The sequence below is a fragment of the Lathamus discolor genome, chromosome 3 (genome assembly GCF_037157495.1).
Source record: "Lathamus discolor isolate bLatDis1 chromosome 3, bLatDis1.hap1, whole genome shotgun sequence".
Lineage (NCBI taxonomy): Eukaryota > Metazoa > Chordata > Aves > Psittaciformes > Psittacidae > Lathamus > Lathamus discolor.
Genome location: NC_088886.1, coordinates 144089705 through 144114070, shown reverse-complemented (window position 1 = coordinate 144114070; position 24366 = coordinate 144089705). Strand labels below are relative to the sequence as shown.

General features: G+C 37.3%; 1 protein-coding gene across 5 annotated transcripts in view; it reads right to left on the bottom strand.

Annotated features, from left to right (window-relative positions):
* The window catches only part of ATRNL1 (attractin like 1), a 543705-nt gene that overhangs the window by 80599 nt on the left and 438740 nt on the right, over positions 1-24366 (bottom strand). For 2 of the 5 annotated variants that reach the window (XM_065672334.1, XM_065672336.1), the window contains one exon: positions 16297-18579. The exons of the other annotated variants lie outside the window; for them this stretch is intronic. In XM_065672334.1, the coding sequence (XP_065528406.1) occupies positions 18520-18579 (60 nt within the window). In that variant the 3' untranslated portion in view covers positions 16297-18519. Of the gene's footprint in view, positions 1-16296; positions 18580-24366 lie in introns of those variants that run through there. 5 annotated transcript variants of the gene reach the window in all.

Genomic DNA, 24366 nt, shown 5'->3' with positions numbered 1-24366 from the left:
ACTCAATTTATAAGCCATGTTTGTTAACTCATTCAAATGAATTTGGCAATGCACAGTGGTACCAAATTTATTTTCTGCAGCCATGCCTCCCCCCTCCCTCTCCGCCCCCCCCCCCCCCCCCCCCCCAGTTTAATCATTTCCTAACGGAAATTGCATGTTAATAGAAAAAGCAGCACTGGAACTGCTTCACATCCTATAGTTATTAATTAAGTAAAGTCTGGTTCAGTAACTCTGGATACTAAAAATACAGAGTTAAACAAAGCCCAGTGCCTTTTGAAATGAAGTTTCAAGTTCATCAGTCATTCAACAAAATTTATGCATTAAGATCTGTATCTTCCCTTTAAGGAGTTTTTCACAAGATCTCAAAGTGAAAAAAACCCAAACCAAACAAAACCAGATCTTGACCATTTCTTCTGAAGGATTCCTGTATGAAACAATATAGAAGCATCATGGTAAGTTATCTTCCTGTCACACAGAAGCCACTAGCTATATATTCTCCTTTATTCCTATATGCAGATTATTACCCTGCAATTAATAAAACACAGAGGTGCACTACCTGCTTCATTGACCATATGAAATAGTAAAGTTTAAAATGCACTAATGTAAGAAACTTTCAAATGTTTCTTGTATCTGTAGATGTTACAGGATAATTTATAGTTGCATTTGATATTGAATGTTAAGTGAGTAGGTAGCATGCTGGGAAAAATGCACAAACTCAGGTTATAGCAAGTCTATTCTTTACAATAAACCTTTTCTTAGAAGTGAACAGGTTATAATTAGAGTTATTTTTTGGAATGAAGGACAATAACAGGTTCAACAACTATGCCAAATGTCAGAAATTTTGAATGGAATTAAATATATAAATCCACTTATTGCAAGTTTAAAAGTTGGAAACAACTGATGCTATAGTAGGAAATATTAATGAATTTCATCTGTGAACATACACGTTAGAGAATACTTGTAAACAAATCAGTGTGTATCCTGCAGAGGAACTGTGTCCCCTCTTCCCTCAGGCAGCTTCATGGATGGGAGCCTCTAACTGAAATCAGTGACAAGGAAAGAGAAATGTCCCAGCAGCTTGGATTTTGACAGATTATATGAAAGTGCTTATTACAGATGGACTGCCATTCACCTTTGGTTAAGTATTAAAGGTTATTTAGGTTTGCTTTCATATCTGCTTTTGCACTCTAAACAAAATATTTGTGTCACGAGAGGAGTTTGCCAGTTTGCTCAAAGTTAAACAGTGATGTTTGCTATGACCTATCTTCAGAGGCTGAACTGTGCCCTCAGCATCAGAGCTTACACAATCAGAAAAGAAAAGGTACTTACAGAGAAAAGACAACATTCCTCGTGGGAACAGAGAGGAACAAAATTACTGGCAAGTGAATGCAAGGCAGATGCAAACAAAACTCCCTACTTTTCCCACTGAAGCCACAGAAGCTGTCTGGGCAGTGCTAGCACTTCTGTTCAACAAGAGCTGCCAGCTTGTGCTCCTCACCTAGAGGGTTTTGGGACTTCCTTTACAATGCAGAGCCCTGTCTCCAACCTTGTCTCTGGTATTAGCACCTCCATCTGACAATTTCTATAGTAACAAAATGTCTGTGCTTTGGCAGGCTGAGCTCCTGCAGGAATTCAGTCCCTGCTGTTACCAACCCCATGTGCAGTAACACACATGGGACTGAACAAATGACACCATGTCAGGGTTTCTAGCTAAAAAGAAAGAAAAGGGGAAAAAAGATCACTCCTACTAATAAAGCACAGAAAATAAGTGACAGCCAGCATTAAGATTTCCTTAATTATTACTTTAAATGGAACCACAAAACCAAGAAAAATTAAAACACAACCAAAACACAACCACTCTGCCACTAAATACAAAACTGAAATAAAGTACTTCATTATTAGTAAGTTTTCTTGTAGACATTTGAAACCTACTCCATCAACTTGGCTACACCTTATTTATGTGTTTATGAAAAGGGATGATTAAGGAGTGACTGCTCTTTGGATTTGCTGTTTGTTTTCTTGCATTGGGAGTTTTAGCTCCCCTTTCTCGTACCCCTACAACAGATGCCAATGAAAATGTTGTGTATTAGCAAATCTTCCCTTAATTTATATAGCCCGCTATGGTAACAGTACACAGCAATTATGAGGCTTGCTTTCCTTTATGGAAAAGCTCTTATAATGAGCAGCAGATACACTGAATATCTCAAATAGCACAGAAGTAACGCCATTAACCCAAATTAATTTCAATTTTTTTATTCCTTACAGAGACTTCTGCTTTACTGCACCTGAGCTCCAGTTCCTTTCTCCCCTGTCAAATTATTCAGGCCCTAAGTTCCTTAGGATACTTTTGAAAAATCTCTTTAATGTCAGTGCTGGAATTTTGTTTGAAGGCTAAAGGATATATCCCTGCTGCAACATGTGCTGTGCCATCCCATGTGTGCTGGTGGTACTTTACTGTAAAAATTACTGCAAATTATTTCATACAAAAAACCCCACAGACTTAATCTATCCATTTTAGAGCACAGTGTCTCCTTTAAAATTCCATGTGAAATAACCACTCAGCTCTTGGGCTGGGAATTGGTGTTACCTTCTCATCTTTGCATCGCAGCACACAGCCCTGCTAGGTAGTAGCCATATCCTGAGAGCTGGACTGCTGAAATGACCTACCTTAAAAATAACCAAGGGAAATGAAAGCAGGTTGAGATGGTTTTGAGTTAGCTAGCTTCCTCAATTCATTTAAGAGTGGTTATTCAAGCAAATCTGGGGGGACACAAACAAATGTGCACAGGTAAAAGGTAGAAGTGCTAGGGGCCTGAAGCAGAGGACTGAAAATATTGGAAGATAGTACTGCCACTAAAGCGCTAGGAACACCAAAGTACATATTCCTCTGCTAGCATGTCTCCCTGCTCACAGGAGCTAGATTCTCTCAAACTAATCATTTATGTTAATTATACTACTCAAACTAAGACATATTGTTTACAACCTGTACTTAACATGAAGACTGCCATTTCTTTTTTCAGACTGAAAGAGGAGTTCTTCTTTGCCTGAAGCTGGCCTGGATTCTATTTCAGAAATATGTAAGTTAGTTTAATAAAATGCATTGATTTTCTGGAAAATCTTTATTTTCCTAGAGAGTATGTGATTATGAGGCTGGTGAGTTAAAATTTATGTAAGTGGGATATATTTCTTCAACCTCTTAACCATTTTATCTAAGTTCTCTGGAAGACTAGGTGGGTTATGGGATTTCTCTGCTAGAGAGGGTTGGTTTAGTGGAGGTTTTTCTGTTGTTGTTGGTTTCTGGGTGTTTGTTTTAATATCAGCTCTTTATCTTCCTTGATCTAAAAACCCCACAACTTTACCAGTTAAGAAAGAATGCAGAAGTAACTCCTCTCGCTACTTGCTCATAGAAAGGTACAAAGCACTATTCTTCCAGAGCACTGTAGCATTGCCTTACTCTTCTGCAACCAGAAACAGGTTCATAGGTACTGCTGTTTTGGCAGAGACTGCATAAGGCAGACACATTTGAGTAAGAAAATAAATTAGGAACAGCTTGCCATAATGCCCTTCAGTTATGAGTGAAAGAAGAGCTGTAAGGCTAAGTTTTCATTGGCCTGGGACATGCTAGAACAGAGAAATGTAGAAATGGTTTGTGAAATCATAAAATCTTCCACAATGTCATCCTATTGAAGTATGGTTATTTTTTGGGGGCATTTTAAGAAATCAAGTTTTCCTATAAGCTAGGGAAGTATTCAGAATGCTGAAAAGTTAATTCCTGTTCCTCCCCTTAGTAGTTCAGGAATCTATGTGCATTACTCTGAAAAGAAGAAATGCCAAATTTTTCAATTTTTGATAAGAAGAAACCCATATTTTAAGTAATTTTCTCCCAAAATCTTATTTTTCTCATTATTCTGAAAAAGGGAAAATTAAATCAAACTGCTAGACCAGATTAATAAAAAAAAAAAATAATCACTCTCATACCTTTCTATGTATGCTATCTATATACTGCATGCATATATATATATATATTGATATAGGGTATATTTCTGCCTGCACTTTCTAGATCACAAAAGAGAAATGATAAAACTGTTACCCGGCATCAGGATTTTCTATTGGCAAAACTTTTGTGCCACAGCATTTCTCCAGTTCCCAGGGACTTTGACAACCAATATCTGCTGCATAATACAACTATTTTTGCCAAGAGACCAAAATGTCATAGTTTGGCAGTGGAGAAATTGTAATCAAGAGTCAATAGGAACAAACATGTTTTTGATCTCTGTATAAATCAGTGGGTTGCTCTGTTTTACTAAAGCCAGACTTAGGAAAACAAGTGTATGTACAAGGGAGAGCCGTTATCTACTGGTAAGTAAACATGTCAGTGAAAGTGACAGATGATCATCAAGTATATTCAGATGCTCCAGTGACTGCAACCAACAAAGTTCTAGCTAATGAATATATGTGGCAGAAATGAGGCAGTGCTCAGAAGGAATGAAGGAAAAAGGGTTTTCAGTCGCACAGCAAATAAGACGCAGGTGGGAGCTGGGGGAAATTGCTCTGGGAGACCTGTGTAGTATAGCAGGAAAAAGTCTTGAGCAGAGCTACTCTCACTGATGGGGACAAGTTTCATCTCAGTAATGGATAATGAAGAAGCAACTTGGACAGTAGACGACCAAATTTCCCAAAAGAAGCCATGCAGTAAGTACAATAAGGCTAAAAACGGCTGCTGAGAAGATAAACCCAGCAGAAAAAACAGCAAAATAAAAAACATTCAGGCCTTTAACTTGCTTACTACAACACCTATAATATGTCCCAAAGGGTTAATACACTTCCTTTCAGTAAGCATATTAAAGAAAAAAGGAAGAAGGAACAATACGTTAAGTCATAGATATATGATATAAAATTACTTAAAATAGCTGCTGATACACTTATGTTACTGAGAGTTGCTGTGCTAAAAGACTAATTAAAAGGAGAAAGAGGGACGATACTACTGAAATTTTGCATTCCCTGCAAGGTCACTTCCAAAAATTATTACTATAATCCGGGTAAGATTGCACTCCTTAATGCTTTTTTGGACAGTTCGTTCACATTTTCTTATTTAATGACAACACTCAGCCCAGTATTATTTAACTCTATCTTTCAGACAAAATGATGTGCTATCTAAAAATATTAACATAAATTTCACTGTAAGAGGATTAAAACCAAAGTAGTTCTATCCAAATTAATTTAGGTAAGTACACTACATAAATAAATCAGCACCCTTCAACTCAGAAAGCACTTCAAACAATTTCATGTCATTAAAAATACTTTTGGTTCCGACATTTTGGCTCTTAGAACAGTCTTAATGGTTATATGACAGTATGTTCTACTACTGGCTGTATGGCTTTTATTACATGCCCTGATCTTTTTGATGACCATGGCAGCTTTTTAGAGAACTACAAAGAAAAGCTGAAATAATGAATTATTTTTCAGACAAGTTTAATAAAGGTGTTAATCAAAAATACCATAAATGTCAGAAGCTCTCGTAAATCCTACATTTTATATATTCCTCTTTCTAAACACTGAACCAATGGAAGAACAATCTTAAAAGGAGAGTGGGTAAGTGAAAGTGCAAAACAAGGAAGAGAACAAAAGCACTTCACTGCATTTACAAAATCTCACCAAGTTATTTATCTGAGCTCATTTACTGATTTATGAGCTAGTACTATTCTCCTATGGCTTAATTTCTGACAGCTTATAAACATCTCAGATTAATATGATTGTGTTTGATTTCTGGTTAGATTGTAAGGCATTCCCATATGACAAGATACAGTCAATTATTTCTCCCTTATGCTACTATTATGAAATATTAGTGGGTTTTAACATACTTCTATCAGAATAAGTATTACTCCCCAACCCATTTTCCAGTGACTTACATATCACTGGTCCTGACACAACAAACAGTTTCAAAGAACAACTTGAAATGTATCTATCCACTTTATAATAACAATTTTCCTTTTTTTTTTTTTTTTGGTGACATTTAAATATGATTTGGCCCTCTTTACATCCACTTGAGAAGAAATCCTTATTGGTAACTTTGGAGAATATAACTGCATGTAACACTGTAGATTTGTTAGCAAGATTTCATTTTGCATTTTTATGAGATTCCAAGAATATTATGTTGGAAGGCAAAATTACAGAGCTGTCAGTTATATCTGTTGGATCCCATACTGATGTTAGTACGATGCTATGAAGTTTCAGGAATTCTTTGCAGGGTTTCCATAGAGCTGTGCAGATGCTTTGTTCTGCCTGTGGTGCAAATACCTGCTAATTTGCATCACTTTCTAACCGAAAGTACTGAATTAAATTAATAATAATAAAAAAAAAAGAAGTAAAATTTCTTAGAGGCATAATACACAGGCAAAAAGATGGAGCTTTGTGACAGAAAGCAAAGAGAGGCTTCTAGATCCTTTGATAACACTGGTGCAGTAGATACCCATTTTCAGTAACAGATTTTGCTGTACTATCAACATACACACATAAATATATCTAGCAACACCTAGAAAAAATAAGTTGCCAATTGACGTGAGCATGCATTAGTTATTTTTCTCTCTTGCAGTATATTCCTCATGCAAATGTAGGCTGTCTCTAGATACTTTATACCTCACAGAGATTCCAAAGAATTCTTCGATAACCTCCATACACAGAGGAGAATCCAGTTATTTGAAATGCATGATTCATTGTGTGAAAAGCAAAAACTGTAAGAAAAGTTCCACGAAGGACTTTTAGGAGTACCAATGTGACACTTGTGAGATCCCCATTCTAACACAAGAGATATACACAGTCCCTCTTTTTGAGAACTGCGATACGACTGCTTCTCTACAGATCCCTGTTTTACAGAATAGCCAGTAGCAGAAATTGTCACCATATGCCTGATGTTTCACCAAATATCCAGTCCAGCTTGTTCTATATACTTGTATATTTTTCAAAAAGTGTAAATTTCTTAATTTTATTCTTTTTCCAATATTTCACCCAACTATTAATATAATAAACCGAACAAAATTTACCAGTAAACTTCGTAAGAACCCAGAAAAGTAAGACTTATTCCTTATCTCTTTCCCCTCAACTTTTTCCATCAGTATAGGGTTAATCTTTTAACAAGTGACCCAGATAAGGACAAGTTTAAGCTAGTCATTAAAAAGAAGTATAACACCTCTTGAACTTCACTTTTTTCCACATTTTGTTGAGGCATCATTATGGAAGAATAGGGTCTGAGAATCTGGGGAATGTTGTCATTTGAATATTGCATTGCTTTCTGAGTAATAGAAGTCTGTAGTCATTGCCTGAATAGTTGCATCCATACTTTAAGGTTTGATGGGAATAGAGTGAGGGGATCAATATGTTAGGACTGTGTCTGGATTCATTGCAATCTTGAGCATGATGTTTTTCCCAATGTATGTCCAAATGCATGTTTTCCTGAAGTATGACTAACTAGAAAAACAGCTTGGTTTTATAAATGAGTCTGGGCTGCTGTCAGTTGACAGATGAAACGCTGTGCTTTTGGTTGGCACAACCTATGTTAATAGGGACTTTTCAACTCAAACTTCACCTCCTGTTTCTGCTGTAATAGCAGTTCCAACGGGACACAATCCTTTCAAGATGAGATTTATTTCATTTCATTCTAATTTAACCTGATTGCTATCTAGAAAAACACATCTGTTAACATGAGACACCAAAAAAAACCCACCTTTCTATCATTCTGTCGTCATCGTCAGAAAATGCCACGACACTGTCTAAACATAGTGTGCTGTCAGAGATTTAAAATGGCACAGAAAGATGGTGAATCAGACTATCAGATTAAAAGGGAGTGACATGAGCTAGGAAAAGGAGATTAATGAACATTGCTGTTACTGAATTCTGCTTAGATTATCAAATAGAACCCAGCATTTAAGTTTGAATAATAAAATACAAATAGATAATGGACAAGTTCACACGTATCGATTGCAGCATTAACCCAAAGAGCAAAACATACACTTAAAGCCATAAATCATTAGCAAGACTCAATATTGACCAAATTACTAGCTATCAAAATTCAGTTTCAACTTCCACTGAAATAAACAAATTAAGTGGGTGGTTTAGTCAGCTTCAAACTTGGAGGGGGAGCACATAAAGCAGCATGTTATAATACCACTTGTAATTCAGTATGAGCTTTTCCAAAAGCATTGGAGGAAAGAACAGGGTAAGCTTCTACAACAATTTCACTGATCTTAGAAGAAAAATAAGAAGACAGCGGTACCATAGGATTATCACTAATTAATTTAAATCTCAGAACATACAGGTCAAGAATTAGAAGCAGCCTATCATCACTTTGTAACTATAAATGAAATAAGCAATTTCATATATAGAAGCAATATGTGAATCTTGTAAAGAAAAATGGAGGAACAGAGAAACCAAGAGAGGGAATTCACTAGGTTTTTACTTAGTATGAGTCAGTGGTTTGCTCTGTGCAATCTTGTTTTGCTTTAGCAGATCCCTACCTAAAACAAGACATTCCACACTGTTAAATTCAATCTCACATGACTGGATCAACCTCATGAAACTTTGCTGAAAAAAAAAACAATCTCTGCTCTGCCACTTAATTGTTCTGTGACCCTTGCAAAGTAACTTCACCTCTGTGTGTTTCCATTTCCTTGCCCACTTTTGTTCAGCTATAAAGCAAACATTTCAGGTAAGGACTACTCTTACCACATGCTTTTACTGCATGTATTCCAGTGGGAATTCCACTTTCAGTTGTGACTGCAATGTGTATAACGGCCCAAATAAACCATAACAGGAGTTCATAGAATTATGCATTCACAAAAGTATTAAAGAAAAGCAAGAGGGAAAAGTAGTAATAAATTAATCTGATTTTACAAACCAAATGCCAAAATTTGGATAGTGCCATAAGAAGTGCTGAATAAATGCACTTTGCTGAAAAGCTTATTATTTGATTGTTATAAGCAGACATATCAGTTCTTAATGAATGTCTCCTTCCAAGATGACACAGGACAACTTGACTTTTTTTAATCCTAGCGACATTAGCCTCACCAATATCTGTACCAGATGGAGGTCTGGTGGCAGATGTCTGCTTGTATGCAGAGATCACTGATCCTGAAATCTGAGCTCCATATTAAAGGCTTTGAGAATGAATCTTTCTTTCTGAGTGGAACAATAAGCTCTCTTTCAGAAAGAAAAATAAACCACACCAAACTTTATGATGGTTCTAATACTCATTAGAATTTATTCTCACTTACTTTCCTTTGATAATAAAAAGCTTCACTGTCATTCTACAGAGGGTCCAGGCTAATGAGTGCATATTTTTACCTCCAGATTTAGGATATTTTCACTTAAAATTTCTTTTGTCATAAATCCAGATTCCCAGAAAAATGAGAAATACTGTATTCTGCCTTGGACCTCTTGTGATTTAGAAAATCTAAAAGGTCTACTGTTTCAACCAGCAACATTTCTAAGTCATCACCCCTTATTCTACTCATCTGTCTTTAAACCTGACAGAGATCAGGCTGCTGAGAAGGGGCTGCCATGAGATCATGCAAAATGCACCAGTGAAGCTTAATGTGTGCAATGACAGAGGCACAGGAAATAACTAATTTCTCATTTTCTGCCTCTTCCTCTCTTTCCTGTCAAAATTCTAATTACATGAAAAAATTGCATTTTACTGACAGTGTGTCAAGTAGTCAGAACTATTACCCAATATAAGTGTTTGACTCTGGCTTCCAAATAATAATGTTAATGAGATAACACAGAGCAGAGGGAGTGTGGGCTGCCAAGCCTGCTACAGCAAAATTTCTAATGCAAATTATTTCCTTCTGGACACAACCGCATTGGAGTTGATGATTTCTTAGCAGCTTCATTTTCAGGCTATATCATCCGACACACTGCTGATGACATAAGCATCTTGCACAAACTTGTTTTCTGTCAAAAAGAAGTTTTAAAAATATCCAAGTCGTGGTAAAAATTAGACCCACATTGACAGGCCACTTACATGTTCTTTCAACACTGACTTGCTCCAGGCTCCATAATTTCAACCACAATTTCCAACCTACGTCATTCACCTCTCTCCAACTGCAGAATTTATCTTGGGAAGTTATTCTGCCATACTGCATGATCACATCCAACACGCATCTTTCCTCCTCAAACACAACTGCGATTTACCTTTTTACCATCTTTGGATTTAATTGTAGCATCATCCTCTGTTCTTTCACTGAAGAAGAAAAGTAGATCTTACTGGATAAAACTAAGCTCTCATCAGACCTCTATTTCTAAAAGTAAAGAAGAACTGTATTGCCTCCAATTCTACTTCAATCATATCCATACCAAATGCCTTCAAGTTAACTAGTTTAAGAAAAAAAGCTTTGTAGTAATTGCACATTCAGCTGAGCTCTTTGTAATTCTGTCTTTAATGGCACTTGGAGGTCCCTTGACTCCTAGAATTTTGTACAGGCATCAGGGAGAGGATAAAAGGGATACAGTCCTGCCGGTGAAAATGTAAAACTGAATCAGCTTCTTGCCATCCTTTTCAGTTACTTTATATGTGCAGGGTCAAAAAAAACAAACTACAAGTTGCGTACTATTTGCATTCCTTAATGAACTGCTGGAGGCAACTGGGACATTGTAATGATGAAGACAACCTAAAAAGTACATAATTAAAAAACTTTGTATTTTTTTGATACTGCAGCTAACCCCAGAGACACATAAAACAGACCTGTTCAGAAAAAGCTTTTACAATGACCTTTTCACCCTTAAAGATGCATATTGTGCATCAGCCAATCTATGTAAGTTTGTCTTACATAGATTCTATGCATGTAAGAATCTCTTACATAGATTCTATGCAAGTATCTATGTTCTCTCTTCTGATTTACAATTAATTTGTTTTCTTTCTAGGTAGGTGAATGTATTAATAACGAGCCTTACAATGTTTTATACTCTCTTCTTCCTCTTGCTATGTGCTCCATTTCAATATTCAGTAACCACAGGGATTTTGCAACCACCCTCTCTTGGAGGTTCTTCTATCAAGCTTTTCATTGCACAGACAGGATCTGCACCCCTGCACTTAAAGTAAAATTCAACATTAAAAGCAGGAATTACATTTCTTACACATGAATAATAAACCAAGTAATGATTAATGTTACAGTGCTTTCGCTTCTACTACACTTGGATTTAGACAGAAAGCCAATGATTACTTTGGTATTAAAAGGAACTGCAGTTGGGTCCTTCAGCTAAAAAAGGTAAACAAAAAACAAATGAATGAGCTAAACTAAACAAATCCCTCCTCCCATATAGTTTAAGTCTTGTGCTTACTCCTGTTCTGAAAAGTGTTCTCTGAAAGTTACAGTGATTTCCCCACACAAGTCTTTAGGGCTTGGGGTTTGGTTTTTTTTTTTTTTTGTTTGTTTGTTTGGGTTTGGGTTTTTTTGAGAGGTTTTGTTGGTTTGTTTGTTTTTCCTTCAGTATTGGTAAATAACATTCTGTTCCAAAATTTCCATGAAGAACTCCTCTGAACAAAACACACTTCTCACTGCTCTCCTTGGAAATGAAACAAGATGCTGCCTACAAGTGGCCACTTAGAGAAATACTTTCATCTCCTACAGTTCTCAGAGAAACTCTTTCTCCTTCTCAAGGCAAAAAGGACCACCAGCTAAGGGCAATACAAGAAAGTCGAAGGTGATGGCCTTTCTAAAACAGGAAAATTCCTTGTAAGTTTTTCAGACAGGGAGTACTCTTATATTTTAGGCTTTCCCGACATACTTCTGACTCCTCTGTTTAGAACTGTCATGAGTGCTGAGCACAGGAAACAATCCCGATTTGCCTTTTAGGAACTTGGCAATAGAAAGACTTACAATATAGGATTGTGTAGGACATGACTGGTGAAGAAGGGGATGCCACACTGGAAATAATCAGTATGGCAGTGATGTAGATACAATGTTTGGTTTTCTTTAAGAATGCGCTACACAAAATATGAAACTGTTTTCATTTCATTGAAGTTATTAGCAATAACTCTGATCGGCTTTCATTTTTAGTAAAGATGACCTCACAGAACCTTAATCTTTTTTTCTGCAACTCTATAGTGTAAGCCAAGACAATTGAACCCTTTTAGTAGCAACGCTGGGCACTCAGAGAGGAACTCTCAAGTACTATTATCCCCAATACCATCAAAACCACTATAATTTGTGCTGTGTATAGCAGTTTTGAAATGTGTCATGGAGATGGAGTGATTCATACTTTCTATTTTTCTTGACAATAGATGTTAATATTTTCTGGTATTTAGAGTGTCAGCTTTTTGTCAACTTACATTGCATTTTGGGTTTCAGCTTCCCCCCCCCCCCATGTTCTCTGAAACCTAAATTGTATGGCTCGGCACAAAATAAAACCTATCGCTTGACTACCACTTCTAACCCTGCTTCTTATGGATATTTTCACAGAGTAAATATTCTTGTGAGGAGGCAATAAAATCTTGGGGAATATAGGCAGGAGAATGAAGAAAAATAGTGAAAGATTAGGGTCACAAAAACATTTGGATCTCAGTGTGAATAATTAATACGGAGGATGATTTTCTTTAGGGGGAAAAAGTTACTAATTTGTGATCATTAAAAACAATTCGTATCTTGTTTTCAGAGATATTCACATCAATAAAAATCCTGTTAGGCTAGATATAAGCTAAGTCATAAAATAACGCAAGGTCTTCCTCTGCCATCCTACTTCAGAATATTCAAAAGTAATGCTGAAATGGCCAGAGCAATACCTGAAATATGGGGAGAGCTTCCATGGAAGAGATGGGATAATATTTCTGTGATACACATGATTTCCCCACATTTGTATGTTAAATTCAAAGTGCCCTTGAAAGTGCCATGCAAAGCTCCCAGGTAACACTAACTACTTAAAAAAAAACCCCACAAAATCACAATACTCAAATATTAGTTTTATTTTACCCTTCTTGCTTGGAAGCAGCATTATAACTCAGGTGTTCAGCTCTGAAGCATATAGCTTTTTTGAAGCATTGAAGAACAGAACACAAAAGTTCATACAAAGGAGGAAGTATCAAAACGTGGTATATCTAATAATGAGGAGATCGCACAGCTTGTTGCAAAGCTCAACACACAAGGAAGAAAAATTACAGGCTTATTTCAGACCTGCAGCTTGGTCTCATGGCCCCTAAAGGAATTCAACCTCAAAGCTGCCTGTGACACACTAAGCACGTGTTAGACTACAGAAGAAAGGGACGATGACACCTGCAGAACCGCTGTGTTTGGTGCGGGTGTCAAGATCGTTTTACAGCTCATGCTTTGCCTGCAGAAAGTACCTAGGAGGAAATCGCCTTTTTAAGGCTCTCGAAAACCTGCTATTGCAAGGAAAGAAAATCATTCCCCAGCTCTCAAAGGAGAACTATCCTATGCAGATTCTTTTTGTCTCTCCCTTTCTCTCCTTCCTCCCACACCACATAGCAATAGCAGTTAATGAATGCACAATGGCTGCACCTATCAGAAGCAGGAACACTGGACATTTGTTGACAAAAGTTGATAATGTGGCCACATTTACAGTAACAGACTTTCACAGTAAAGTAACACACAAGGTAAAAAAGGGTCCAACTTTCTCAGAATGGAAGAGATTTATTCTCCTAGAGAACAGAACTACTACAAACAAAATTATCACCTGGTAATTTCTTTAATATCTACTATCTAGCAACTGAGGCTGTAAAAGCAAAGCTAAAGAGATGAAGCGTAAGTGATAGCTCTGCTTGGAAAACTAACCCACAGCTATTCATTAAACAAGGGCAAATCATTGGATAAGGCTAAAGGAAAGGCCTATCATATACCAAGATTGATACTTCTTATGCCTTAGAGGACTTTATCTCTGAAGCCCAAATTTCACAGAAAGACAAAAGTGGGTTGAGCATTGAAGAACTTTGCTGGTTCCAGTTGTCTGTGCACAAGTCAGATACAGGAAACAAAAACCACACCAAAACCAAACCTCAAAACCCAAAAGCAAAACCCACCAAGATTAGTAAGATCTCATAGATCAGTAACCATTACATAACTCCAGGAATGAAAGGAAGTACTACCCAGAGAAGAAAAAATCCTCTGACTCTAGACCATTTCTGAAAGCATGCAAAACAACTGGAAGTACACGTACTTAAAGCATATCTTGTGTCTGGAAGATAGGAGAGTGCCTATAAAAAACCCCAATAATCTGAAAATAGCCTCATTTCTGACAACAGTTGGCTCTGTTGTACTTGATTTTGTTAATCACACACTAATACGAACTGAAGAATGGAAAGACTATAATGGTACATAAACATTCATAATACATCTAAGTCCACAAAACTAATTCTGTAATTTGGCTAGCTTACAACAAGATACCTAGAATTGCCAAAGGGAGTTGTTCTAAGCAGCATTAAGCTTCTGCAGGGTCCAATGTTATAATGCATTTGTAATCCAGCAGGGGTGAAGATGATGCTGTGACTATATCCTGTAACAGGCTTCACATGATAGCAGAGTTCTACCTAGTTCAAATCCAGGCAATTCAGCTTTTTTTCAGCAGGGGTACCACCACTGTGGGCCACTTGTGAGGCCACTGTCACCTCACAAGCAGCACACACCAGCTTGGGACCACCCTCTACCCCATCACCAGGCTATTGGACAGCAGCAAGAGGTTCTCTCCTGCTGTGCTTCTGACCACTGGCAACTACAGCTCCTAAGCATCAGATAATGAAATATATCACATGACTTATATGTTGACATGGCAGCTGTGGCTCTCTCCTGACACTTTTGGTCCATTCAGTCTGAAGTGTTGAACCCCAAACCCCCAAGTCTGTGTAAATGTTTTAACCATTAAAGAAAATCCACAGTAACATCATCCCTGCGCAACAGTTCTGACCTGCAAAGGTAACAGCTGCTGCAATTGTTTTTGTAACAGTCTCCTGCCTTCATGAAAGCACCCATCAGCATTCACAGGCATTTCTGAGCTCATTATAGGTAACTTTATGTCTTCACAAAGTTAACTATAACATTTGTCACACATGTTCTCTGATGTCAGCAGCATGAGTGGTAGCTGCTTTAGGCTCTATTTTAATAATTTTCTTCAAGTGCCACTTCTGTAGCAAAAGTTTAATCTCACTTTTCTACAATAACTACTACTATTTGTGGTATTATGGCAACCACATCTGACTCATCTGGAATAAAAGAAGGGCAAAACTCCCTCATTCAATAATTCTTGCATCAGGCTTAGCTACTTGCTCTTGAGGCAGCTCTTCTTTTAGAAAGATATACAGTTTTGATCAAAGATTTCCACTAATGGAAAATCTATCATATTCCCTGAATGATGCATTCCAATAATAAAATACTTTGGCTTCTGAAAATGTGCATCATCTTTCCTGATCAAATTCTCTGACTTTCAGGCTCAGCCTCAGGATCTTGTTATGTTGTGCCTTCCTGATAAATGAATCCCCAATACCGAGCATCTCCTGTGTGGAGTAGATATGTCACCCCTTATGCTTTCCTTTGACAAAGAAAGGAAAACAGAAGTGAAAAGAAAGCCCTCAGATAAATTTTTTTAAGGTTGGCTCTATGCTTTTTAAAGAAAAGATGACTTTGGGTCTCCTCTTAAATACAAAGTAAATTTTTCCACCTCCAAATCTAGTCAAGCACAGAGGTTCAGACTGAAAGGATGAAAAAAGGGAGACCCCATTCCCCATGCATCCAAAACCCCCTCCCCCCAAAAAAAACACCCCCAAACAAACAGAGGACCTAACAGAAGTTGTTTCTCATGACCTTTCTACACTAAAAAGGATATACTAGTGGTGTTTGAAGTAAAGAACTTCTATGCACATGCACAAAAGGGAAATACAAGGAGAAATCCTCACACACAGCTTTAAAACTAGATTCCTCCAAAGTTCCTTTATCATTATACCATGGATTTACAGTACTTTTAATTAGATTATTAGTAAATAAACACGGGAATTTCTATCAAAGTTAGAGGAAGCCACACTAGTGACCAAGTTGTTGAATACATTTAACATTTTCCCTATTGAAGAACAATGAGAACTTGCCAGCGCAGTAGTACTACTGATGCTAAACACAAGGTGAAAAGATTGGGTAAGATGAATTCCTGGAAAACACAAGAAAAAAACCCAACAAAACAGTCAGGATTCGAGCACATGATTCAGCTCTTGGGAGCAGAACAGATTTTTAATACAGCATGATAGCTCTAGCACCAGAAGACCAAAGGACTAAGCCGGACTGAAAGCCTAACCAGAAAAGTGTACTGTTCTGTATCTTCAGCAAAGTGTCTACAAGAATCACTTGGAAAACAAAGTGGCTCTTTAATAACAGCAAATACTCCCCCACTAACCCAGAAATAGATGTATCCCAATCTTAGGGAGGGATACCCAACTACGCAAAAACATTATCTGACATGGAAGAAACACGTAAAATCAGAAGAGCTGGTCAATTTTAACGGTGATCAAAGGAGAAAAAATATGTTGCAAAGCTATTTCAAGTTAACCCATAACTGGACCTGGTTTTGGACATCACTGTAAAAACATGTTTTGGTTAAGCCAGACTTATCTTTTGGCTTTTTGTCTCCTAATAGAGAAATACCCTGAGGCTCTTTGCCATACACATTACTCAATACCAAAGCATTGCCAATTTTTTTTATTAGGGCAGTAACAAAACAGCACCAGCACATTAATAGTCAGTGGTAAACAATGGAGTTTAACTGTCCAGCATCTAGATAGCTGACATTCTAGTCATAGCTTTCTTTGTGTATACACACATTCCAATGCATATTTACAAGTTGGCAGCAAGTTTTAGTAACATCTTGCACACACAACACATACATATGTACCTCAGTATCAATTATTTTATATTAGCCAAACCAGCAGAAAGACTCTGCAGTAACTGACACCTCCAATAGTCATGCACAATGTTATGTTCAGATAAGGTCAGATAAGATGAGTGGAGAGGAAGAGACACAGTAAGATGTGAGGAGAAAAGTAAGCAAGAATCACCAACTGAAGATAGGCTATTCTGTCCCAGCCCTTCAGGTCAAAATCTAAGGATTGTTAAGACAGTGCCCATATTATTGTCTAGGAAAGTCTGTTTCTTGATTAAAACCAGCTTCTGGAACTGTTTGTAAAGCCAGACAGGGCAGGAGGGCAAGAAGAAATAGCTTTTGAAGAAACACTTCAAGTTGCATTGAGCATTTTTGAGAAGTAAACTAATATGACCTCATCTGATAAGGCTAGGCTCGCCTAAGGTAACCTCGTGGAGGATACATTTTTTGTTTAGATACATAGTTTCTGTTCAGGTCTGTCCTTTGAGACGTTTGCCTGGTGACTGCATCTGCTACAGGCCACATTTTAGAAAGGAGATACTGTAAAAGCCTGAATCCAGGCAGACCTAAGCAAGCCCAACTGGCGCAAAAGGTACTATGGTACAGGAGTTGGTATGAAATTATACTACAGAACTCTACCCAGGACAGCACAAGTCACTATGTCTCTCTCCAGGTGGATTCATTTGAGAGACAAAGGCAAAATAGGCCCTTTAACTTTGGTACAGCATTATCCTATGTAGTCGTTGTTTAACACATGAGCAGAATTACTTCAGTAAGAAACATGTTAGGTAATATGCTCATATACAGACATGCTTTGAAGGTCAACCTTAGCAAACTCTGCTACATTAAATCTGTGGTGCGAATCATATTCTAAGATACTAAACAGAATAAATCTAGCTGAGCTGAATTTTATTGTAAAGTGAAAATAAGGACACTTCAAGTAGTGAAACAGTTAAATGTATAATCAAGTTTCAAGTATATTGAATATTTAGTAAGGAAATTTTAAAAGTCACTACATGTCTTCCTACTGACTTTAACACAGTTCAATATGTCACAGTAGGAAATCCATTTGGATACCCAGATAGCCATGGCTGACCATATTGTGAATGTCAAGTTCACTGTCTCAGTCAATGAACTCTTGCCATTTTAAACTTAGGCAAGTCATTAACCATGAAGAAAACCAAGTATTATTACTTAACAACCTGCTCAGCTGCAGGTACAAGCGTTATAAGCTGATGAACCAAGTATTTTCTGCATCTTTAGCCACACATGATACACATAAACCCCAGAGGTGCCAATTTCACTACAGAAACTACGCAATTAAAATTTGCTAATATAATTAGCAAAGAGAAAGCATCAAAAAAAAATAAACCCATGAGAGGCTTTTAGGGAGCTCTACAAGACTGGTAAAGGGTACACGCATGTGACATTCCACAGAAATGAGGCAGGCTGGCTGCGTACCAGTGTCAGCCACTGTAACTGCACCCTGCAAGAATTCAGCTGCAAATCTTTGTTTCCTTTCATGTCTTTCATATCTTTACAATTCTCAAGGCAAAAGGCAAAGACAAAGTCTTTCAGCTGGAGCTCTTTCATCCAAGAACATTCTTCATCCAAGGCCAAAGGTTCACCATATCCTAAAAGGCCTTTGGATCTGCATGTTCAGTCATCTTCATCCAAATGTATTTCTTTGGGAGCATTATTCAGTCCTTGTGGTCGATCCTAAAAGAACACCAATAAAAACTATCTTCATTCCTTCAAATACAATCTTCAATGGTTTTATCTCTAGGACGCCTGTATGACAGTATTGTGTCAAAGGTGCAAAATGGTAAATGATTCAGAAATATTTCAACTAAAACCATAGCACATTGAAACACTTCTCCTGCTATAGGTTTGGGGGTTTTAGCCAATTATTTAGATAAAGATTAAATAGACTTTCTGGAAAACCACCCATACGAACACAATGCTTTTTCCTTGTGCTGACAGCTGTTTAAAAAGACTACCTATTGGCTTTCTCTGGACAGCATTTCTGAAGTGATAAAAACTGTGATAGAAGACCCTACCTGTATACTACACTACTACAATATATTTTGCATCTAATACTCCAGAATATGAGGAGGCTCCTGTACTCACTTAAATTGCTTTACTGCAGGAGGGAGAAGCAGAGTTTCCTCTGTGAAGAGACAAGACAGTTACCTTACAGTGCATGGTAACACTACAGAACAGTTTATAATACAAGGTGAGAAAAGCCTTGCAATCACAACTTGTGACTGCATAAAAGAGCCAGATAATCTTGGTTTAAAACCAATCCCATTTTCTAACCTGACCATCATTTAAGTTTGCTTAACTTTCCTCCTCTCTTTTCATACATATGAAGCTGCCCAATCCTTTGCCTTTTTTGTTTTCCCTTAGCCATTGATTCACCTCTTCCTTCTGCTCAAATTTCTTCTTTCCTTTTCTCTTCATGAAGCCTCTCCCTGCTACCCTTCTTTTCAGTTCCATAAGCCCCTTTAAGATTTAGTCTTTGCCTTTCTCCCTCTGCATCATTTTCAACTCTTTTGGTCTCCAGAGTCTCTCTACCAGTTCTGGGTCTCCTGCCCCTTTCAGGCTATTGCCTCATTCAGACCCAGTTCTTTGCTTTCATTATTTTGTATTCACTTCTCTTCATATCCCTCTTTCACGTAAACCCACAGTAACTTCAGTTTTGTTTTGGTACACTACCAAGCACCACCCTGCCTAACTGGCTCACAAACTGTTTCTAGAATAAAAGGTAAATGCTGCCTTGTTCTAACAGGTTGACAAGACTTAATTGGAGGAGAGTTGATCTTCAGCATGATTTAAAACAAAAACCACTCACAAAATTTTCTCTTTGCAAGCAGTGCTGTCGATTCTCATTTTATTACAATACTTGAAATAGTTAAGTTTATTACCTCTAAATATGCAGTTTCTGAATAAAGTCCATAAGAAACCTCTCTCAAAAAGGAAAATTAAGTTCTGATGGTTATTCCTGTCTTAACTTAATGAACTATAAGTGAGAAAGGGTTTAATTCAACCCTAATATTTTGAAGTCTTACAATTTTTAAGCTAGTTGTAAGATTATTAGCATTCTGACCCACAGGGACAGATATTGACCTGACCTGAATAGGAGAGCACACTGTGTACCAATAGCTTAAGTCCATACCTGATTTTGACTATTCTGAGGTAACACTACATAATGTAGAGTCACAATATTAAAGGAAGGGAAGAAAAAAAAAAAGAAACACTAATCTCAGTCACCATGTAAATGCCATTAAAATGTCACTCATTACACTAAAGGTTGTAAAACCAGGCAGCAACATTGTCTCAGTAACTTTTATTCCATTTTGCATGGAAGTGACCAGAAATTACAAATGTTTCATATTTCACAGATTTCAAACCAGTAGCAAACAGAGGGAAAGCTCTAATTTCCTCAATTTGAGGTACTTGTTCCTAGCAAAAGTAATTTCTTGATCTCAAGTTAGAAGCTGTTTCCCCTGTAATGGGAAATGGACAGGATAGATAAATGATACTAATGAGGATTACTTTTTCCTTGTATGGAATGTAAATAACACCCATCCTTAATTAAATCAAAGCCATATGATGGGGAAGGGAAAGTTTTAGGGTTTAAGTCTATTTAGCCTCCACAAAACCTTTAATTGTTGCAGTTTATATTTTCTAGAATTAATACAGTTAAATTGCCCTTGGCATTCTTCTTTTATGGTCCTATTTAGTTTTCCCAATTTTGACTAGAAACTCTTCAACATCGATCTTCTAACATAAATGATACCCCCTTCACGACTAGGCTATGTTTGCATAACTGGGTTAATTACTTCAAGGAAATATTTCTCTATCAATTCTGTTCTGAAATGAATTTAAAAAAACTGAAGGGTTCAGAAATCCTTTATAACATTAACTTTTTGAAATATGTTAACAAGACATATTAGCTCAAACAAAAACTTCCTATTGACTCTATTCTGCCTTCAAGGCCTAACTAAAGCAGATCTCAGACTTTAAATCTGAAATTTCAAATGGGATTTGGTTTGTAAAAACAACAACTCTAGGCTTCAAAGTTTATTAATTCTTTAGTGTCCCCTGTTCTTTAGCCTTTAATGTGTAAACTAGATTTCTGTGCACCACAGTCAATAAACAACATCTAGCTGAAAGGGAACAGTGATATAAGGTACCATGTATCTTCTTGTAAAAGCAAACATCGTGAGCTTGTTTTAGCATCAAGACAAGTGTAAAGAGAAAAATTAAGGTAGGCTGTGTCTGCTGCAACCTAGAGGAAAACTGAAGGCAAAATGTGGGAGTTTGCTCTTAAGTTATTTTTTTCCTAACAAATTTCAGGCCTATGAGATCTTGGATCTAGCACATTATGCAATTAAGGATCATTTTCTGGATGCTCAGACCCTCCCAAATTTATTCACAAACAAATCTAAGCTATTGCTTTCTGTCCTAGTGCCTGAGAGAGTAAGCAATCCTAGGCATTCCCCTACTGACTCCTGAAAAATGCAGTACAAAAAACCCACAACATATCAACAGCAAGCTTGGTGCTGGGTCAGTGTTTTCCTTGCAGTGGTGAAAACACACTCTGACTTACCATGAAGTGCTTGGAAGCACTCAGACACAAATTTCTCAGTGTTCAGTTCTTAGCACTTAAGCTAGCTATGGGTCAAATCGATGCTAAGACAAATCTAAGCTTTACAGCTGTTGAAATACTTAAGCTCTACCAGATTTTAAAGTGATGCCATGGCAGTGCAGCTATTACTTGCCTGCCACAAGATCTGCTGATGGCAGTTGAGGTTCTTATTCATCAAGGGGCCCAAATAATTGAAACAATCCATCTGCTCTATGCACTTGCTTTCTGCCTATACTGTGATTACTTACTGCCTTGTGATATTTGCCAGTGATGTCATACTTAATCAAGCAATTGGTGGCCTGTTAGATCTCCTGAGAACTGTGCTGCTCCTGTGATGGAGCATAGGTAACTAAAATAATCCACCTGCTCCAAGCTTTCCTTTTGCAAAACCTGATGGGACATGATATTTGGCAGGGACTGTCAAAACTGATCAAGCAATTGCCAGACTCATGCATATTTCCTGAAAGCTGCTGCTGGTTTTCATCATGAATTCCAGATAATTGAAATAATTGACCTGCTCTAGGGCCCTGCTTTGACTCCAGCGTTTTCTACAATGGGACATTTACCTATTGTCATATTTGTTTAAGAGCTGCAATAGGAAAAAGCTTAGATTACTTTTCCCCAGGATGTCATAGCATCACAAAGGAAAGTGACATTATTTGCACAGTTTGTATTACTGAACTGCCAGACGCTGTACTCTGCTCCCTGTACTCATCCCATTACTTGGAAGTGCACATGCTATGCTAGATCCTCCTAAGTGTTAGAAAGGTATAGGAAGAGGATATGAGGGAAAGCATGCAAGCTAAAGTTTTGCAACCAGGCTGACGGTGGGAATCCTATTACTGCTCCCATATGATGAGTGCCAAGTCATTTAAACACTCCAGCGCTCTGCTGGTTAAACAGACTTCTATTAAGCTTTTTTATCGGCTCCTTAACTACTGAAATGTTTTACAGAGCACTAGGTACCCTGACTTAGCTTTTCACCACTTACCACACAGTTAAAGAACAGACCTGCCTGTTGATTGATATAAAAGATTTTTAGAATAGTCCAATTAACTGTACTAGCCATAAAAAGCTTTTATGTGTTCATCTGGTAAGGGGTATAGCTCTTACTTGTAATCAGATTATATTGCTCAGTTTTATTTGAGAAGAACAAAAATACCACATTCACTCTCTAGATCACATCCCACTCCTGAATTTATTGTATTCATCTCAAGGATGGATTTTCAGTTGTGCTTATTACTGTGCTTGGCATTTGAGCAGGTCGCAGAATGACCAGCAGTGACTGTAGAAATCTAGTGTATCTGCAATAATCTTGCAACTGTCAGATACTTCCAGCACTTTCATTAAGATCTAACATTTCTGCAGCTAGTTTAAGGGGTTCAATACTTTGCCCTGCACAAAGCACAACATATAGATTTTTTTTTAAAAAAAGACCTCTTATAACATAGCATCCACCTCTAATAATGCCCAACTTCCCTGAGCTCCAAGGTTTTCTTAGTCTGTAGCTTTTTCTTTTCAGCTCATCATCTTCAAACAGGTAACACTGGAATAACTAAAAAGAACAGCTATTTTTAAAAGCAAAAAGCTGCCAAATCTTATACAGATGTACAGCTAGGAATTATATCAACAACATAAGAGTTACAATTATCTACCCACTTAAATGTTGATTTTTGTTTAATTTGAATGAAATAAAAATAAAACCAACTTTAGAAAGTCAAGATGATCTGCTAAGAAAAACAAAGTTTACAAGTAAACTATGTTATAAAGGGAATACATTTTTTCCTCAAGCTTTTTAGAAAAGAAAACATTGTCTCTTGATTAGAAAGGTTTGATGTGTATTAGGATAAAGTCGTATCTTTTTTATGTTTCCATCAAAAATGAGCCAGCACTTGCATGCAGGGACATGGTAGTCATTGGAGGTCTGCCGTCCAGAGAGCAGCTAGGGATTGCTCTGTTTCCCCCATGCTCCTGACCTGCTGTGGTCCCTTCTAACCTTCAGATCCTAGAAGCATAAAGCACATGCAGCCCAAGCACTATAGCTCTGCTTGTATGCTTTTACCCCCATTGAAAAATATCTTAATTGTAAGGAACTAACCTAGTGGTAAAGTCTGCATTTCAACTTTATAGAGAAAAGTTTACATAGGAAGACTTGATATATTACTCCAGTGAGCCTGCCAATCAACACTTACTTGAGGAAAAGAGATTGCAGGGAGGACACTGTTGTACATGTGCACACAAGTGTAGGGAAAGGGAAATCAACCTTTTGATGAAATAGCTTTTACTTTTTTTTTTTTTTTTTTACATACATAGGTGTTGATTGAATGGAGAGAATTCAGAAGGGTGACTTTACAGATCATTGGCCCTGACTAGCGAAAGAAAACAACACTGCAGCATTTTGTCAGCAGTGGGATGTAATTATATATCATTAATTACACTGGCATGTCAATGAAAGGTCAGACAACACAATATAAAGGAAGAACAAAGCAGTTCCATACCCAGACAATGTTATTGTTTGAAAACATTAGTGCTTATATAGCACTCCTGGGGTGGGAGGAAACCATTCTTCATTTAAATCAGGTGAAAAATCTAGGGTCAGATTGTGATCTGACCTAAAACCAAGAACATGAAATAAAACAAGCTGATGGGAAATAAAGGAGGTGTCACAGACTTCACTGTAACCGCCTACCCTTTCATCCTGGACAGAGAGGTCTGCTCATGAATGGGTCTATAACACCAGGCAGCAACACTTTCACTTAGTAGGGGTTCAGTAAAGTCCTGTCAGCAGTAGTACAATTCACAGCAGAAAACCTAACTTCCCTTTTCACTGTGTGTGTTTTCATTAATATTCT